The sequence below is a fragment of the Rhinoderma darwinii genome, chromosome 12 (genome assembly GCF_050947455.1).
Source record: "Rhinoderma darwinii isolate aRhiDar2 chromosome 12, aRhiDar2.hap1, whole genome shotgun sequence".
NCBI classification, from domain to species: Eukaryota; Metazoa; Chordata; class Amphibia; order Anura; family Rhinodermatidae; genus Rhinoderma; species Rhinoderma darwinii.
Genome location: NC_134698.1, coordinates 37,236,995 through 37,256,361, shown reverse-complemented (window position 1 = coordinate 37,256,361; position 19,367 = coordinate 37,236,995). Strand labels below are relative to the sequence as shown.

At 41.7% G+C, this 19,367-nt stretch overlaps 1 protein-coding gene across 4 annotated transcripts in view; it reads left to right on the top strand.

Annotated features, from left to right (window-relative positions):
* The window catches only part of VPS39 (VPS39 subunit of HOPS complex), a 449,085-nt gene that overhangs the window by 50,547 nt on the left and 379,171 nt on the right, over positions 1 to 19,367 (top strand). For all 4 annotated transcript variants that reach the window (XM_075844598.1, XM_075844597.1, XM_075844599.1 and 1 more), the window contains exons 3-5: positions 2,818 to 2,882; positions 3,253 to 3,295; positions 3,388 to 3,482. In XM_075844598.1, the coding sequence (XP_075700713.1) occupies positions 2,818 to 2,882; positions 3,253 to 3,295; positions 3,388 to 3,482 (203 nt within the window). The remainder of the gene's footprint in view (positions 1 to 2,817; positions 2,883 to 3,252; positions 3,296 to 3,387; positions 3,483 to 19,367) is intronic.

The following is a 19,367-nucleotide window of genomic DNA, read 5'->3' as shown; positions in this document are numbered from 1 at the left end:
ATTCAGCAAACTTACCAGATTTAATTTGCGACCCTACTTTAGGACTTTAGCATTGCAATTATATTCGTATTTAAATTACATGTGTTAGACCTATTTCCTACAGGCTACTACAACAGTGGTTACTTTATGCAGTTCTGAATAGACCACTTTCATATTCTGCACACATGACACAGCTTCTTCCAGTCATAAGACCCGGGAGGCCTCTCCATATTGCGTTGTCCTCATGTGACCTATTACATAAGGGAATCGCGGTACATATGTCCCAAACGTCATGACGCGGATCCGCTCTAGTGATGGCAGTGATCCAACTCCGACATTTAATTGCCTTGTACTATGTTCATTCATTTGAATCCATATACTTCAACAAAATATAGAACATTTCTCGACCATTCTAGTTGCCAGATGGTTGCCTTTTAGATAGGCTTTTTGTTCTACTGTATACTCTATTTTACAGACAACCAATCACAGATATGGAGCAATATATGATATGTATATTGACATATCTTGTTCTTCTTTCTATAATTTGTAGACCTTTAGCAATATTGTTAATTGCCTTATAAACAGTCATGTATGACTAAGATGGTAGGATACTATTTTGAATTATATTGTTCGTTCTCAACAGACCCTCCGAAGATTGTTTTTAGACCGAAACGTTATATAACTATGGATTGTTTAAAATAAATCGTCATAAGCAATAAATGGTGTTGGTTTTACTTTTATGTCATAATTTTATTATTTATTTTCCCCATTTATCATACAACCTTTTTTTTATGCCTTGCTTTACTCAGCACAGCCTACAAATGCTCTCATGTTATAAACGTAAATGTCAGTAAAAAGCCCAAAAAATTTGCCCAAACAGCAGTTTACGTCTACATTTATGGGATTGTTAAATCCGGGAGAACCTTCTTAACAATTTATGGGGTGTATGTACATATTGGGCGCTGAAATGGCATATCTTTAGAAAAATTCCTATTTTCCCTTTGCAGTGTATTCATTTCTAGAAAACACCTTCTTAAATACCTTTTAAGAGTCTGTTTTTTTTTCCAAAATGGAGTCATGTCTTAGGTTTCTTTTACTATTTCACCTTAGAGCATCTACAATTGTGAAAATTAGGCCTTAAAGGGAACCTGTCACCAGCATTTCACCTATTAAACTTTACTTAACCCTCACTGGCTGTTGCTATTAAAAGTTCATTGCCGTTATCCCCTCTCCTAAACTCCTCCGCCGACTGTAAATAACGGTCTGCAAACGTTTGGCGCCTTTTATCGGAATAATTCGGTGTCCATTTGTGCGCACACCCTAGAAGAGGATATCAATGCACAAGCGCGGGATAGTGTGTGCTGGGGGAAGACGAGGAGCTGTCAATCAAAAGTAAGGAGGCCGTTAAACTCGGAAAGACTTGAGGAATGAAGATTTGACACTTTTCAAATGAATATTTGACTCTTTTTCAAACGAAGATGTGACTCTTTTATGCTCATTAGCATACGGTGTGGGAACACTAAAACACTGAATACCAAAGCTACAGAGCTGACTAAGAAGATAATTATAGGTTATATAGAAATGATTTTTCACCCACTACCACCAGGTATTGCTGGTTTAATAGGTGAAATGGTGGTGACAGGTTCCCTTTAAATGCACATGGTGCTCTTTAACTCCTGAGACCTGTCCAGGCAAAAGATTAGGGCCATGTAGGATGTTTCTAAAACCAGGAAACCCAGCATAATAGTTAGAGAGCTTTCTTTTCATGGTGGCACAAGCTGGGCACAACATATTGGACAATGAAATGGCATATCTATGGAAACATTGCCATTTTCATTGTGCAACATTCACTGCACACTAATTTCTTAACACATGTTGGCTTAACATGATTACTACACCTTTAGGTGAATGCTTTGAGCGTTGTAGTTTCGAAAATTAGATTACTCCTGGGGGGGTTTCCACTATTTTGGTCCCACCGGGGCTTTGCAAATGCGACATTGCACTCAGAAACCAATCCAGCAAAATCTAAATTCCAAAAACCAAATGGCGTGTCCTCCCTTCTGGGAGCCCTACTGTGGGCCCAAACATCAGTTTATGACCACATATGGGGTATTTCTGTATTTTATTTTCACAGCCCAATTCTAATAAATTTCCTCAAAAAAACGTGGGGGCGAAAAATGCTTCCTATACCCCTAGATGAATTGCTCAAGAGGTGTAGTTTCCCAAATGGAGTCACTTCTCAGAGGTTTCCACTGTACTGGTATCTTAGGGGCTCTGAAAATGCGATATGGAGCCCAGAAACCAATCCAGCAAAATCTGTTCTCCAAGAGCTGAATGGCGCTCCTTCCCTTCTGAGCCCTGTGTGTGTCCAAACAGCAGTTTATGACCACATATGGGGTATTGCCGTACTCGGGAGAAATTTCTTTATAAATGTTAGGGTGCTTTTCCTCCTTTTGTTCTTTGTGGAAATGAAAAATTATCCGCTAAAATTAAATATTTTTGGAAAAAAAACAATTCATTTTTAATTTTCTTGGTCCAATTCTAATAAGGCAAAAAATCTGAGTCAAAATCCTCACTATGTAATCCTAGATTAATTTCTCAAGGGGTGTAGTTTCCCAAATGGAGTCACTACTCTGACATTTCCACTATGTTGGTACCAGGGGGGTTCTGCAAATGCGACATGGCACCTAGAAAACAATCCGGAAAATCTGCAGCGAATACGCCAACTGTGAGCATAAACCTACTATAATATCCTAATAAAATGCTATCATGTGGTAGGAAACCATTTAATTGTGGAGTTTGTTCAGAGTATAAATTATACAACATTTATTTTTTTAGGTTGTAACCAGTTTGAGGTAACACTAGAAAAATCCAATAAGAACTTTGCTAAGAAAATTCAGCAGGTAAGAGATCATAGTTTTTATGGAAGCTAACCTTTGGCCCTCATTGGAATAACTTATTTTCTACGTTAGAATCTGCTAGCAACCACCTGATTGTCATGGGTAAAGAAACTGAAACCCCCACCAATTTATTTGCTATTGCTAAGGGATTACCACAATATTATATGATCGTGTAATATGGTAATACATGGTCGAGCCGAGTCCTTGAGAGCTGGAGACATTCTATGCAGCGACTCTTTGCTCTGACTAAAAGGGGAGGTACTGAGCGGGTAACATCCACCTCCCCCTGTGATGTCTGTAGGTCTTAATAGGGCAAATAGGGCTGTTGTAATGGGATAACTACTTATTGTTTTACTGTTTGTTTGGTTTTTAGATTCATGTCGTTTCTCAGTTCAAGATCCTTGTCACTTTGCTTGGTGAGTTTTTTGTGTTATGAAATACTTTATACAGGTCATATGCATGTACTGCCGACTGGATTCTGAAATGTTTTTTTTTTCCTTTCACATAGATAACAATGTATGCGTCCATGACCTGCTTACCTTTCAACTTATAACCACCATTTCAAAGGCAAAGGGTGCCTCTCTACTGTCTTGTGATCTGCAGGTGAGATGGCTTTGCTTTAAGTATTATAATATATATATATATTTTTTTTTTTTCTGTATTGGGATTTATATTTTAATGATTATTGTAAAAAAAAATGCATTTGTGTACTTTTTTATTTTTTTTTATTTTAATGTACTGGCATACATCTATATGCCAGTACATTAGCCTGTGTGCAAATAGTACACAGGCAGTTGTTATAACAGAAAATATGGTTAGACAGCCCTGGGGTCCTGCAGGGGTGATGCGATAAAAGAAGGGTCCCCTCTTCTCCTTTTCCCTTTTGAATGCCATGGATAGCTTTGATCGCGGGTGGCACTAAATTAGTTACATAGGTTGAGAAGGGTCCATCAAGTCCAACCTATATTCCTTCTGTGTTGATCAAGAGGAAGACAAAAACCTCCATGAGGTGGATGCAAATTTCCTTATCATGGGAATAATTCCTCCCTGACTCCAAATATGACAATCAGAATAAAACCCTGGATCAGCGTCGCATCTTCAGAATCTAGTACACATGTTTCAACCTCCTAAATCTATTTTGTACAGTAGCAGCTATATGTTCAATGGGTGTGACAGTGATGCATTCAAATTGGTTATTATGGGTTTTGGCAAAAGGGTCTATCTTCTTCAATGTCCATTCAACCTACAATATTTGGGTTGGACCATTCAGTCACTTAGTGCTAAAATCAACAAGCAATGATACCTATTGAACGTATAGCTTCTTTGTTTTTATAAACTCTCGTCTTCAACCAAGGGGCCTTAAGGACATGGTGCAATTATCACTTGACTAATTGGTAAATGTGAAACGCCTTTTATTCACCATTTTCTACTTGTTCTAGTTGCTGTATCAATTGTTTAAATATTACTTGTTGTATTTTTAGGTGTATATAATTTGATTTCGTATTTCAATGTATTTTACTTCCATCTAGGGCCGTCCTATTTTATTGCCTCCGTCTGATCGACTCTTGTCGCCTCCTTTTTAAAAAACAAAACCTATGACCGCTTTGTGTAGATTTTTTATTTTATTATTTTTATTCCATCACTTATATTTGTATATTGCTTACACGTTTATGTACACACTTTATGAATAATATATGTCTTACTCCAATTCAATTGGTCGTGGAAACTTATTCAACTAATTAACTTCCCTTTTTCAAGTACGCAACTTAAATCCTTTCATCAGGTATCCTACATCTTTCTCTATCTTTGCACACTTGCTCGAGCAGGGCACTTGACTCTAGTGGGCTTCTGTAGCAACTCTGGTGTCTTTTTGTGTCCTTTGTCGACCAAGACACTTCCCCCTACTCATACATTGCGGTCTGTCTAATAGTTTGCATCCACAATTTCCCCCATGCATAGCTTTCTTTAAATGGACCAATTGTGTTATTGTAACAGCTGTTACATCAGCACCTGCTGGCTGTGTCTAGCGCTTTGTATCCTCTTTGAAAAACAAATACATAGAGATAAATGACTTTCATTTTGTTCATTATTTTGTCTATTTAATCTTACAGTATTTTTTTAATACATTTTATACATCTGTCTATTCACTAATATACCGTATGTATATATAACTTTTTATTTGTATATCATATCTATGTGTACATGCAGGTCATTCACAATTGTATATGACTATTTCCATCATCTGTATGAATGTATTGATAGTCTGTTTTTGTTTGTATTCGTATTTAGTCCTGTCCGTCAAGCATAACCTTTTGACCTATTGTGATAGCATGAGGGTGTTTTGTGCGTGTTTTTTTTTTTTTTTTACTGTTATATAAGTCATGTCTTCTCATGGTCTGTATTACTAGCCTGAGGAAGGCACTAGGTCAGACTGTGTAGCCTTAATAAACTAATCCTGAAATACCATTATTACCACTTTCTAATTTATAGTCAGCAGCGCTTTGATAGAGGTTCCATTTTTTTTTTTCCTACTTCTTGATCCTTTTTACACCTAGGCCTGTAACAATGGCAAGGGCGCATTCTCTACATCTAGAGTAAAAAAGGTTCCACCATCATCAGACAGGGATTCTTTACTGCGAGAGCAGTGACACTATGGAATTTTCTGCCACAGTGTCACGATCTAGGGGTATGTGGACCCACTAGGCCGCTCTGCCGCTGCCGTATTCACTCTATAGAAAGTGTATGCAAAGTTCTCAGCACAAGGGTACGTGGGAGAGTCCAGACAGTAACAGAGGCTTTTGGCACAGATGGAAATTAACGTGGAAGGTAGCGCCAGACGTGGCGGATGATACCAGGCGTGGCAGGTGAGATCAGACATGGTGTATAACAGCAGGCGTGGCAGGTGACACCAGACATGGTTTATAACAGCAGGGCATAGCAGATGAGACAACACGACTCCAACACTAGAAAAGGATTAGAAACAAGCACGGGATAAAGGATACTGGTAGCAGGGCACGGGAACACTTGGAGCAGGATACAACTAAGGGACCATTTGCAATACGAACATGGGTAGGCACCAACACTCAGGCAAGGAGTGGAAGAGTGGAGCCCTTTTTATAGTCCAGGGTGATCTGGGTATAGGTTAGGGAAACTTTAATGAGTTTGCGCTCTGGCCCATTAAGACCGGGGATGAGCGCACACACGCACCCTAATACTCAGTCCAGGATGGGAAGGCTGCGCGAGCTGGCGGCTACGCGGCAGGAGACGCTGGTAGACGGCTGCGGTCGTGGCCGTCCGCCGATGGGGAGTGACGGCAGTCCGTGGCCGCAGTCGTTACAGTGCCCCCTTATGCCCTCTCTTCTTGGGTACAGAGCGTAAGAGGAATTTTTGAATTGGAGTAGGTGCATTAAGGGTATCTTCTGGCTCCCAGGACCTCTCCCCAGGACCAAACCCTTTCCAGTCTACAAAATAGAAAGTCTTTCCTCCTACTCTGTTGTAATCCAGAATCTCCCTCACCTCGAACACATCAGAAGAACCGCTGGGAGCAACTGCAGAACTAAGTGCTTTACTGTAGTGGTTCAGGACCACAGGCTTCAGGAGGGATACTGGAATGAGTTGGGAATCTTGAGAGTAGGAGGCAACCGAAGTTTATAGAATACAGGGTTTATCCATTGCAGAACTTCGAAAGGACAGAGGAACCTTGGATCGAATTTGTGAGAAGGCATCTTGACTCGAATGTTTCACAAGGATAGCCAGACTTTGACTCCAGGAGAAAATTGAGAAGGAACTTTTCTTCTTTTATCGACATTCTTTTTCTTGCGGTCCACTGCTTAGAGAATCGCAGCCTTAGTTTGCTGCCAGATGTGAATAAATGTCCCAAAAGAAGAGTTAGTTGCCTGGTAATTGAGTCATAGCTGGCACAGGAAGAGGAATTTGTGGATGTTGGCTGTACACAATGTAGAAAGGTGAAGCGGCTGTAGACTCACTTCTATGATTATTGTAGGAGAATTCTGCCCAAGGCAGAAGTTGTACCCGATTGTCATGTTGGGCGGAAACAAAATGACGAAGTTAGGTCTCCAAAATTTGATTGGTCCTTTTACTTGACCATTGGTCTCCGATTGATGGGCGGAAGAAAAGTCCAGCTTAACATCTAGCAGGTTGCACAGGGCACTCCAGAACTTGGATGTAAACTGTACACCCCGATCCCAGACCATGTGCAGGGGAAGTCCATGCAGACGGAAGATGTGTAGAATAAACCGGTTTGCCTGACAAGGATCAGACGGAAGACCAGTCAACTGAATAAAATGTGCCATTTTAGTGAAACGATCCACTAATACCCAGACCGTAGTACATCCTGTAGAGGGGGGAAGGTCTGTAATAAAGTCCATAGCAATGTGCTGCCAAGGAGCATAAGGAACAGGCAGGGGTAGGAGCAGACGGGCAGGTTTGGAGCGGGTAGACTTGTTCGATGTAGTTTGTGAAGAGACACGAAGAGACCTATTCCGCAACATCTCTAGGCAGCGTGGGCAACCAATAATGACAATCTATGAAGTCCTGAGTCTTTCGAACACCTGAGTGCCCCGCCAGTTTGGAGATGTGTCCCCAGCGAAGAATTCTCTTCCGGTCTGCAAGACTAACCAGTCTTTCAGAGAGGAATATCTCTAATTTGCAAAAGGTTAGCGACCGTTATCCTAGACGAATCTATAATATATTGAGGAATTTCCTCAGTCATTCGTCTCAAGAATGTGAAGGTTGATCCCCTGCCGATGGGGAGTGGCTATAGATGGCAGGATGTTGTGTTGGTTGATTCATTGAGCAAATTCAAGAAGGGCCTTGATACCTTTCTTGACAAATATAATCTAATACAAGTTATGACTTCTAGATCCTGTTTACTATCGGTGGCATGCTGTGCCAGCTGCAGTTGACGCACATCTTTTTAGCATAGACCAGGGTTGTTCCTGTCGTTTGCGCAACCTGCTCAGGTGAGCACCATTTCATCTGTATCCTTCACCACTCTGCGACTTGGTGATCTGCATGATGAGGCACTGTACTTTTTTCCCTTCTTTAGGTGTAAAACATTGTTAGAAAGATCTGTGTACTGTACATTCATATATTTGTACTTTGCCCCTAAGCCGTCTTTTTTTCTAAATTGAATAGCACCAAGTTTGTTATCCTTTTTTTGAGCTCATTCCCTTAATTCCCTTGGTCGCCCTTCTTTGTACCCATTCTAGTTCAGCCATTTGCTTCTTATACAAAGGTGCCCAAAATTATGTTCTTGTCATAAGCATCTATGTCTCCTTTGATGCGTTCCATAATTTTGCCTTGGCAGCAGCTGCTTGGCATCGGTTTAGAAAGTAAAATTTACCGCACACCAATATCCCCAAGTCTCTCTTCAGTTGCAGTTTTACCCAGTGTTTTGCCACTTAAAGAGGCTCTGTCAGCACATTATAAGTGCCCTATCTTCTACATAATGCGATTGGTGTTTTTTATTTAGAAAAACTATCTATTTTCACGAAGTTCTGACCTATTTTAGCTTTATGCTAATGACTTTCTTAATATACAACTGGGCGTGTTTTTACTTTTGACCAAGTGGGCGTTGTGGAGAGAAGTGTATGACGCTGACCAATCAGCATCATACACTTCTCTCCATTCATTTACTCTGCACATCATGATCTACACACACACACACACACACACACACACACACACACACACACACACACACACACACACACACACACACACACACGTTACTGAAGTGTCTTGACAGTGAATAGACATCATTTCCAGCCAGGACTGGATGTCTCTTCACACAAAAGCACAGCAAGCGTGATATCGCTGTAAGCTGTCATTTGCAGCGTGTTCTCGCGAGATTACGCTTGCCTTGCTGTAAGTCCCACACAAACCTTACAGAAGTGTCGATATTGTGAATAGACATCCTATCCTGGCTGAAAGTGATGTCTATTCACTGTCAAGACACTTCAGTAATGTTAATGTGTGTGTATGTGACTGCACATAGTGATCTTTCTAGATCATGATGTGCAGAGTAAATGAATGGAGAGAAGTGTATGGTGCTGATTGGTCAGCGTCATACACTTCTCTCCACAACACCCACTTGGTCAAAAGTAAAAACACACCCAGTTGTCCATTAAAAAAGTCATTCGCATAAACCTAAAATAGGTCATAACTTGGTGAAAATAGATAGTTTTTCTAAATAAAAACCACTGCTGTAATCTACATTACAGTTCCACTCGTATTATGTAGAAGATAGGGCACTTGGTACAGAGCCTCTTTAATGCGTAGTTTCATAATTTTTGTTTTCTTGGCCCAAGTTTACGTTTATTCACTTTGAACTTAGTTTGCCATTTCTCTGCCCATACCTCTAGCTACCCCAAAATCCTCTGTAGTATTATATTGTCCTTCTCTTTGTTGTTTACTTTTTAGAGCTTAGTTTTATCTGCATATACTGAAATTATCTTCTGTAAACACTCTACAATGTCGTTAATAAAGTATAAAAAGCAGGCCCAATACTGACCCCTGTGGAACCCCACTGGTAACTGTGACCCACTCGGAGGATGTACCATTAATAACCACCCTCTGATTCCTATCATTGAGCCAGTTGTTAACCCAATTACAAATATTTTCCCCCAGTCCCAGCATTTTATATACCAACCTTTTATTCGGCACAGTATAAAACGCTTTGAAAAGTCTAAATGTACCACATCTACAGTCTTACCCAGATCCAGTCTAGAACTTGCCTCCTCATAGAAGCTAGTCAGATTAGTTTGACAAGACCGATCCCGTTTATTTTCATTGAGATACTCCAGGATAGCATCTCTTAAAAAATACCTCAAATATTTTACCCACAATGTAGGTTAAGCTTACAAGGCCTATAGTTTCCAGGCTCACTTTTGACCGTTTTTTTTTTTTTTAATATTTGCACCACATTTTGTATGCACCAATCCTGTGGAACAGACCCTGTCATGATAGGATCCTCAAATGTTAGAAATGTGCCATGTGCCCCTAGAAGAAGCTGACTGATGTCAGCGAAAAGTACATCGGGACGTACCCGTCAATAGAGCACTTGAGGGACAGCTCAGACCTTTTTATTGCTTCACGCTGCGCATTCAGACTATATGGTAGGGAGATAATTTCTCTTCTAGACTGGTAATATTCATTTATCCAGCAAGCTGATCCGCTAGAAAGCAGGGACGCTTTGACATAAGAGTTTGTTACATGTGTATACATTTTACAAATAGAGATCAAATATATTTTTTGCCCTCCCCTTTTTCTTCTTGCGTTTTTTTCTTTCCGTATTATATACAAAATAAGGAAAAATACAAGAACCTGAAAAGAGTATTCCTCTTTCCGATACTCGGTAAACCCTCTATGAGGTCATTAACCCTTTCATGACCAAGGATCATTTATTCCCCTGTGTGCAGGTCAAATTTTCCATTTCTTATATTCACTTTTTTTAAACAATAATATTTTTGCAATCTCTTTGAATATCACAACTATTTTTAGTTTTGTTTTTTTTAAAGACTTGGGGCTTTTGTTTTCTAGACTACTTTACTTTAATTCCATTCTTAATTTTTATGAGCAGACAAATCTCAAAAATGTGGGCAAAATTTTTTTTGTGCAACTTTTTACATAGATTTATCTATAGTGTGTGTGTGTGTGTGTGTGTGTGTGTGTGTGTGTGTGTGTATGTATATGTGTGTGTGTGTGTATATATATATATATATATATATATATATATATATAATGTGTGTATATATAATCTTCATACACGCTGTTGCAGCTCTGCAACAATTTAATTTTCTTCTCCGTGTGCCACACACAGTGTCCATGTAGATAGCATTACTGTGTCCCTTGTAGCTAGCGCCAGAGTGCCCCTGTAGCTTGCGCCATCTCCCCTGTAGCTTGCGCCATCTCCCCTGCAGCTTGCGCCATCTCCCCTGCAGCTAGCGCCATCTCCCCTGCAGCTAGCGCCATCTCCCCTGCAGCTAGCGCCATCTCCCCTGCAGCTAGCGCCATCTCCCCTGCAGCTTCTTTTAATGAGACTCTGTCACCACATTATAAGTGCCCTATCTCCTACATAAGGAGATAGGCGCTGTAATGTAGGTGACAGCAGTGTTTTTTATTTAGAAAAACAATCTATTTTTACCACTTTATCAGCGATTTTTAGCTTTATGCTAATTCGTTTCTTAATGCCCAAGTGGGCGTGTTTTTACTTTAGACCAAGTGGGCGTTGTACAGAGGAGTTTATGACGCTGACCAATCAGCGTCATACACTTCTCTCCATTCATTTACACTGCACTAGCGATATAGCTATATCGCTATGTGCAGCTACATACACACACTATAACATTACTGCAGTATCCTGACCATGAATATACATTACCTCCAGCCAGGACGTGATGTGTATTCAGAATCCTGAATCTTTTCTGTGAGATTTCCAGCAAGGCAATGTCCTACCTCGGCCCCTGTAATTTATTCACTGCTCTTACGTATCCTTGGCAACGAGGACGCGGCTGACAAAATCCACGGCGAGCTCTACGGAGTCTCCCACGATCCAGGATTAGGTATGCCTTATCTATCTCTCTATGTCTTTTTGTCTGACATTATTGTTAAATACAACTTTCTGTTTCGCTTAGTGATTGATCCGCAATCACTTATCTTTCTGACACACTGGATCGTTACTCCGTGCATTCACAACTCTGTAAAACTGAAAGCCTTCTCTTTTATTATTCATTTATTCATTTACGGTGTCTCCCTCCATTTGGGGTATGACTTTTTAAATTTTTCTTAACACTTGCTGTATGTTTTATTGCATTGCCGTCCTACTATTTGTAATTTCATGTGTCACTGTGACGTCATGGGTGAGCTTTGACCTCACGGTTTTTGCGCCCTTTTTCTGTGTTTGTATGTTTAAACCTCTATAAATAGAGATGTTATTGTGTTGTGCTGCTATTGGTCTGATGAAGACGTTAGTCCAACGTTGAAACGCTTTGCCTGCTTATCTCCATTAAAACTAGTTATTTAATTGCTAACTACTTATCATCATTATCTTCACTAACAGCAGCGCCTCTCTTTAGGTCCTCTTACACATCAAAATGTGTATTGTTTTTCGTTTATTTTAATTGTTCTCATTTACTGCGGTAACCTTCACGGTTCACCGGATTGGACCTGGCTGCAGCTGTTTAAAACTCTTTCCCAGCATTGTGCTTGTGTATAGCACAAACTTACAAGGTGATCCTTTGCCTTCGCTACCTTGTATGTGCCTATCTGTTACCAGCATTTATTTTTCACTATGTGGCGCCGTGCTCTCTTCTTCCTCTCCTACAGCTGTTGACATTTCCATCAGAGGTGAAACTAAAGGCATCAGCATTAAGTTTGGATGGGTCCCTGTACTAACAGGAGAGCACTTTTTAAATCCGTCCCTTGTGTCCTACTGGAGATAGATTATTCATGTGAAAATTTCAATATTCTATACTGCTGTTTCCGATGTGAAGGTAGTCTTTTGCTCTCTTTCCTGATGTCGGATATATGGGGCAGAGGGGATTTGATGAGTAGACAGGGATTCTGGAAATATTTGGTAACGTATATTGTGTGATTCCAAACCCTGTACATATAGACTGAAATGTGGTCTTAGCCCATGCAAATTCCCATGGAGTGAAGGCAGGAAGTGACTAATCTGTGTCTCTTGACAAAAAGAGAGGGAGCAAGTGTCCACACATTCTAGTGTTTCAGTAGCCGACTTCCATACCGGAAACCTGTTGGGAGAGCGCCAGGCATGGAAAGGCCCCCTCTCCAGTTCCGGGGGAAATCCAGTATTACCCGAGTTGGGAAACAATAGGGGTGGGTGCAGGGAAATGTCCATGTTATAAAACGGGCTGTTACCTTAAAACTGGGAGAAATGGTAGGATGTGCCATGAGAAACCTCAAATGTCTAATCTGAACATTCGGTCCACCAGAAGCCATGATTTAGAAGATCCAGATCTGCACCAGTCAACAATCCTTAGCAAGTGGACCGCATGATTGTTTGCTTGGAAGTCCTGAACTCTGAATACCTTTTATGTGGTTTGGGACTAATTAAGGGTAATTTCACACTAAGTTTTTTACACTTTTCTTTTTTACGCGGAAACAGCATCGGAAAACACGGCAAAAAACGTCCGATAATGCCTCCCATTGACTTCAATGGGAGGCAGAGGCGTTTTTTTCCTGCGAGCGGAAAAACGGTCTAGCGGGAAAAAGAAGCGACATGCCCTATCTTCGGGCGTTTACGTCTCTGACCTCCCATTGACATCAATGGGAGGCAGAGAAAGCGTATTTCGCGGCGCTCTATGGCCACGGGCGAAAAAGGCTGCAAAAATTGGCGTGCAGGTTTTCTGCCGGCGTGTGAACCTACGCTAAGAGGTTCTTTGCAATTCTGGCCTGTTGTTGTTGTTGGTTTTTTTTTCTGTTTTTTATTTAGTTAAATATTGTATTTTTATTCAGTAAATTATTGTGGTACAAACACCACAGACAATAATACAAAATAACACCCCACACAATACCTCAGTTTCCCAACCCTTCCCTCCCACCCGCCAGATCCGAGGAGTGGAAGATAAAAAAAAATATAAAGGGTGAGGAACCCCCCCAATCCCATCTCCACATCAATTCCAGATACCACAAAGCTCCTTCCATTTACATAGTTGGTTCAGCTTTTTAGCTCTTATCTTTTCATACATTTTTAAGAACAATATTTCTCCATTCCTGAAAAGAGGAGGGAGACTCTGCCATCCGTTTCCTTGCAATAACTAATTTAGCGAGCAGTAAGTTGTGAAAGCTTCGCCAGTGCCAGATCTTCGGTACACTTCAGAAGTGCCAGCTGAGCAGATTTCAAGATCTCCTAATCTAACTTGGATGCCACTTCTTTAAATATCAAAGACAAATTTGAATCCATAGCAGGGCATTCCCATATCATATGACAGAATTCTTACCTGTTTACCTGCCTGAAAATATTTGGTCAGTAAGGAAGATCATGAGGAGAAAAACAAGCGTGTTAATTGAATAGGCAATTCATAAGATAGATATATAAAGTAGGGAAGGGTGTTTATCTAGAAAATAGCACAGCACCCAAACGACGTGAAAGTATTCGAAGTCTAAATATAGAGATCGGTCTTGATTTAATATGAGTGGTGGGTAATTAAGGTAATATATACGGGTGACCTCTCTACTCAGGAATACTCCCATATATTTAATAGAATCTCTCGACAAATAAAATGGAAAGTAACCACGCAGATCTTCCACCAAAGAGGCAGGAAGTATGACATTCAAAGGTACTGACTTCTGGTAATTAATCAGTGAATAATTGCATATTTCCGGCATTCTGTTGGAGCCGGGATCTTGGGAGAAAAGAAGAGGTCGTCCACATGGGCCACTACTAGCCCCCAAGCTTCATACTGGAAATATCAGAATTTTTACGGATATGACCTAATAGGGGTTCTAGACATAAAATAAAAATGAAGGGGGACAGGGGGAAACCCTGTTTGGTACCGTGATTGATGAGGAAAGGTGACCATTGACGTTTCCCGAGGCCGAAGGACCAGGATAAAGACAAGTGACTCAACCCATCATGTTCGGGCCCAGACCAACAGGAGTCGGTTTCCTGCATAAAGCCCCAGTCCACCTGGTTTTCGGCATCCGTGCACAAGACAAACAATGGTGGACCATCGAACATTGAGCAATTAAAGGAGGTAAATTACAGTAGGAGTGTAAACTCGGTCCTCCCAAGTGGGCATGAACCCCACCTGGTTTTTATGGATTATTTGAGACAGATGAGGGGAAAACCTCGAGGCTAAAATCTTTGAGAAAAATTTAAGATCTACGTTAACTAGAGAGATTAAATTATAATTCTGGCACAGAGATGGAACATTCCCCTCTTTTGATATTACTGTAACATGGGCTTGCAATGTGTCTTGAAGGAGTGTGAAACCTAGAGTTGGGCGGTTATACGCCGCAAGAAAATTTGTTTTCAGTCTAGGAATGCGACTAACTAAAGCCTATCTGGGCCATGGGCCTTACCCTTTTAAGAATTCTCAAGGGCAAGGGATAGATTACTATTGGAAATAGGGGACTCCAATGCCTCCATAATTTCTAAAGAAAAACATCCCAAGCCTGACTAAGAAGTAATAGCCAAGGAACGTTTCACCTTATCGTGGGGGGAAAGGGGTTCTGGGAGGTTGCGTAGGGGAATATAATATGAGCAGAACTCTTCCGCAAAATGGTCAGGGTGGTGACGTCGTACCCCTTGGACATACAGGATATGAGGAACGTGTGTGTGAATCCTTTTGATACACAATGCCCTGGCTAGAGACTTGACAGTTTGTAGCTGAACTCGCAGAAGTGTCTTCGACACTTGGTCAAAACTGATTTGAACTTGAAGATAATGAGGGACTTAAATGCTGTGTAAACCTTTGAAAGCTATTTTATTTCTTTTATGAAACGATCAATCAGTGTGTTTTGTGCAACTTTTTATAATTTTAGTTTTGTATTGAAACAAAGTTTTACTTTTTAAGATACAGCTGCTCTGTATACAGAGCAGCTGTATCTTACGCTGAATCCTGTATCCGTCAGTTCCACGGGACTGACCGGTTCAGTGTCGCTGGGTCGACACGCAGGATCCACTTGTAATCGATCACATCTAAGTTATAAACTTAGATGTGATGGATAACAGGTGGATCCTGCGTGTCAGAGACACACACACAACCTGCTGACACTAAACCAGTCAGTCCCGCGGCCCTTACGAATACAGGATTTAGCGTAAGATACAGCTGCTCTGTATACAGAATACAGAGCAGCTGTGTCTCAAAAAGTAAAATTTTGTTTTAATAAAAACGAATTATGAAAGTTGCCCAAAGCACTTTGACCTTTATTATAAATAAAAAATAAAAAAAAGAATTGCTTTCAAAGGTTTGTATATCCTTTACCTTTCTCTCTCAGGCCCTCCATTTCAGTTCCCAGTACTTTATCATATGTTTGTTTGTGATGACGTTCCAAAGTCGCTATTTGCATGAGAAGCAAAGAAGCCCGCAGCTCTGCCATACCTTTTTCAAACTACCACAAATTTGAATAAACGTGCCTTTGAAGCATTTGTGCGCTTCCCAAATAAACAGTGGATTGGAGTCAGGCAGTGTGCTGGTTGAAAACCGAATCTTGCAATAAAGATTTATTAAGTCGCCACTGACACATTGGGGATGGGCTGTAGGTAGGGTTTGAAAAATGAGAAACACAATCAGAAAAAGTGATATCTGTAAAAGGTTGCTATATTGACTGAATACCTTCCATTAATATCCCAAACTCCTTTTTATTATAGGGTCATTAGGGTTTGCCTTGCTGTCCCTCCTTTTTCTTTGTATTACTGTCTTGCTATTAGCTTTACTAACTCTGTGTGTGTGTGTGTGTGTGTGTGTGTGTGTGTGTGTGTGTGTGTGTGTAGATAGAGGGTCTGGCTGATTGGGCTGCCATGTTTACACAGGAGGGTGTATGAGCTAGGTGTTTGTGATTTTATGGGCTATATGAGGCAAACTGTTGCTAGTTGTAAGGTTCGGGTTGATGAGGGCTAGGGGCTATATTAAGGTGGGTTAGCTATAAGGGGGAGGCTGACTGTAGAGAGGGGAAATAGCTGGGAAGGGTTTAGATGGAAGTAGGGCAGGAGGGTGTGTGTGTGCGTGCGTGCGTGTACACAGTACTGTGCAAACGTTTTAAGCAGCTGTTGAAAAATGCTGCAAAGTAAGAATGCTTTAAAAAATAAAGTATTTAATAGTATTTTTATCGATTTAACAAATACAAAATTGATGCACAGAAGCAAAATCGAAATTAAATCAATATTTGGTGTGACCACCCTTTGCCTTCAAAACTGCATCAATGCAGATACATCAATACAGATACACCAAACAAGTGGTGATAATCATCATTTTCATATGTTGGTTGAAACAGTCATTAACTGTAACAGAACCAGCTGTGTAGGAGACCTAAAACTGGGTGAGCAACAGCCAAACTCTACTACAAAGATGAAGTTTTGAAAAACCATTTCATGTCACAGGTCCACCATGACCAGACTGAGCACAGCAACAAGACATAAGTAAGTTATACTGCATCAACAAGGTCTCTCCCAGGCAAAGATTTCAAAGCAGACTGGGGTTTTAAGATGTGCTGTTCAACCAGTTTTTTTGTTTTTATAAATTATTTTTTTTTCCGTTTTCAAAACACATAATATAATTTAATGGTGCAGACCAATGCAGCACTGACATCGGCCCACAGGCCAGCAACTGGAATTACAAGAGTGCAAAGAACACAAAGAAAAAACAACATACCGCTTAAATCAAAAGAAACTCTGGTATGCACCCTGAACCCACAGCCATGCATAATATCCCGTAAGAGAACAGGAAAGCAGTAAAGAGAAACGAAAGAGAAGAGGGGACAGAAAGGAGAAAGGAAGGGGAAGGAACTGACCTGACACACTGGGCCTAGTGAGTAAGCTCAAGAGGCCATGATGGTCCTGTATTCCACAGAGGATTGAAATCGAATCCATTCACGCAATGTTTTGAGGAAGGTGTCGTGGGATCTTCTCATTGATGCCGTGACGTCCTCCATTCTCATGATCTCCTGGATCTTACCGCACCACATGCCCACCGATGGGGGACACGATTGTCTCCACAGCGTGGGGACACGCTCTAGCTGCGTTCACCAAATGGCGAACAACCGAGCGTCTAAACGTAGAGAGGCACATCACACAGATGGAGCAGGAAGAAACCCGGAGATCGCGTGAGGGGGAAATCCGTAAATTTCGAGTAAATGCGCCACACCTTGGACCAGAAATCGGTCAACAGCGGGCAGTCCCAAAAAATGTGCAAGATTGTACCCACATGGTCACCACATCTCCAACACAACAGCGAGACCGCCGGTATCATCGCATGCAATCTGGAAGGCACCCTATACCATCGAGACAGAATCTTAAACCCCGCCTCCTGGAATCTGCTAGCCATAGAGGATTTATGCGTCATAGTGAACAGGCGATCCTTATGTTCTGAAGTGAATGTTAGGCGCAAGTCCCTCTCCCAACTAAGCAGGTAAGAAGGTGTGGACAGATTGGAGGGAGAGATCAGGAGAGCATAAAGTCTGGAAAACGAGTGACGCACCGTGTCCGTGCATAGGAGTTCGAAAGGGGAGCTATCCCGTGAGTACACCGATGGATTAGATAAGGACGCAAGGAAGTGTCTCAATTGGGTGGCCTGCCATGTAGAAAACGAGACCGGGTCAGACAAAAAACTCCAACTGAGCGCTAGCCATCCACATCTCATCCTGTAAAAAGTGTGCAGCACGTCCCTTACCAGCCCTCAACCAGAGCTGGAAAGGGCCCCCTTCCCGCCCCGGTGGGAATGCAGGATTGCCCAAAATCGGGAACAGCGGGGAGGGAGATGGAGAGAACTCTTTCCGAGGAAAGCCGCGACGCAACCGCCAGGGTGGGCCCGATCGTCGGGTGCTTCCGTGCCGCCAGGGGAACGTGGTTGCCCAACCAAGGTAAGGCCTGCAGAGGGACTTCCAGAAAAACCTGTTCCATGGACACCCACTCTTTAATCTCGGCGTGCCTCAACCAGTCCAAAATTTGTGTCAAGTGGGAGGCCTTATGGTAGGAAACAAAATCCGGAAGACCAGCTCCCCCCTCACACTTTGCACAAGAAAGCATGGATCGGGCAATACGTGCAGGTTTCCCCGCCCATATGAACTTGTGGAGAAGGGACAACAGAGATTGAAAGAACGGGTGTGGGATATGTATCGGTAGCGCCTGAAAGAGATACAGGATTCGTGGTAAAATATTCATTTTAAATATGGCACACCTACCAAAACAGGTAAAGGTGCCCGACGTCCAAGAATCCAAATCGCTCTTCACACGTTGAAGAAGTGAAGGGTAGTTCACCACGTAAAGGCGAGACAGATCACCGGGAAGCTGGACCCCCAGATATTTAAGCGAATCTCTAGCCCACTTAAAGAAGGACTCCGACAAGTCGGCCACCAGGGTCTGCAGCAACGAGATATTAAGAGCCTCAGACTTCTGGTAATTGATCTTGAAGTTGGACAATTTCGAGTATCCACCCAGCTTTGCCATCAGGTTGGGCAAGGAAATCCTGGGAGCAGTGATAAAAAAAGAGCAGGTCATCCGCATAGGCAGCGACCTTATTAGACCTATCTCCCAAAACTACACCCGCAATATCTAGATTGGAGCGAATATGGCACAAAAAGGGCTCCAAGCATAAAATGAAAATTAATGGGGACAAGGGACAGCCTTGCCTCGTACCATTAGTGATTGGGAGTGAAGAGGAGACGTGCCCATTAACCTTAACCTGAGCCGATGGGGAGGAGTAGAGACTTGAAATCCAGTTCATCATATGAGCCCCCAATCTCACATACCGCAAGGTAGCCAGCATAAAATCCCAATTGACT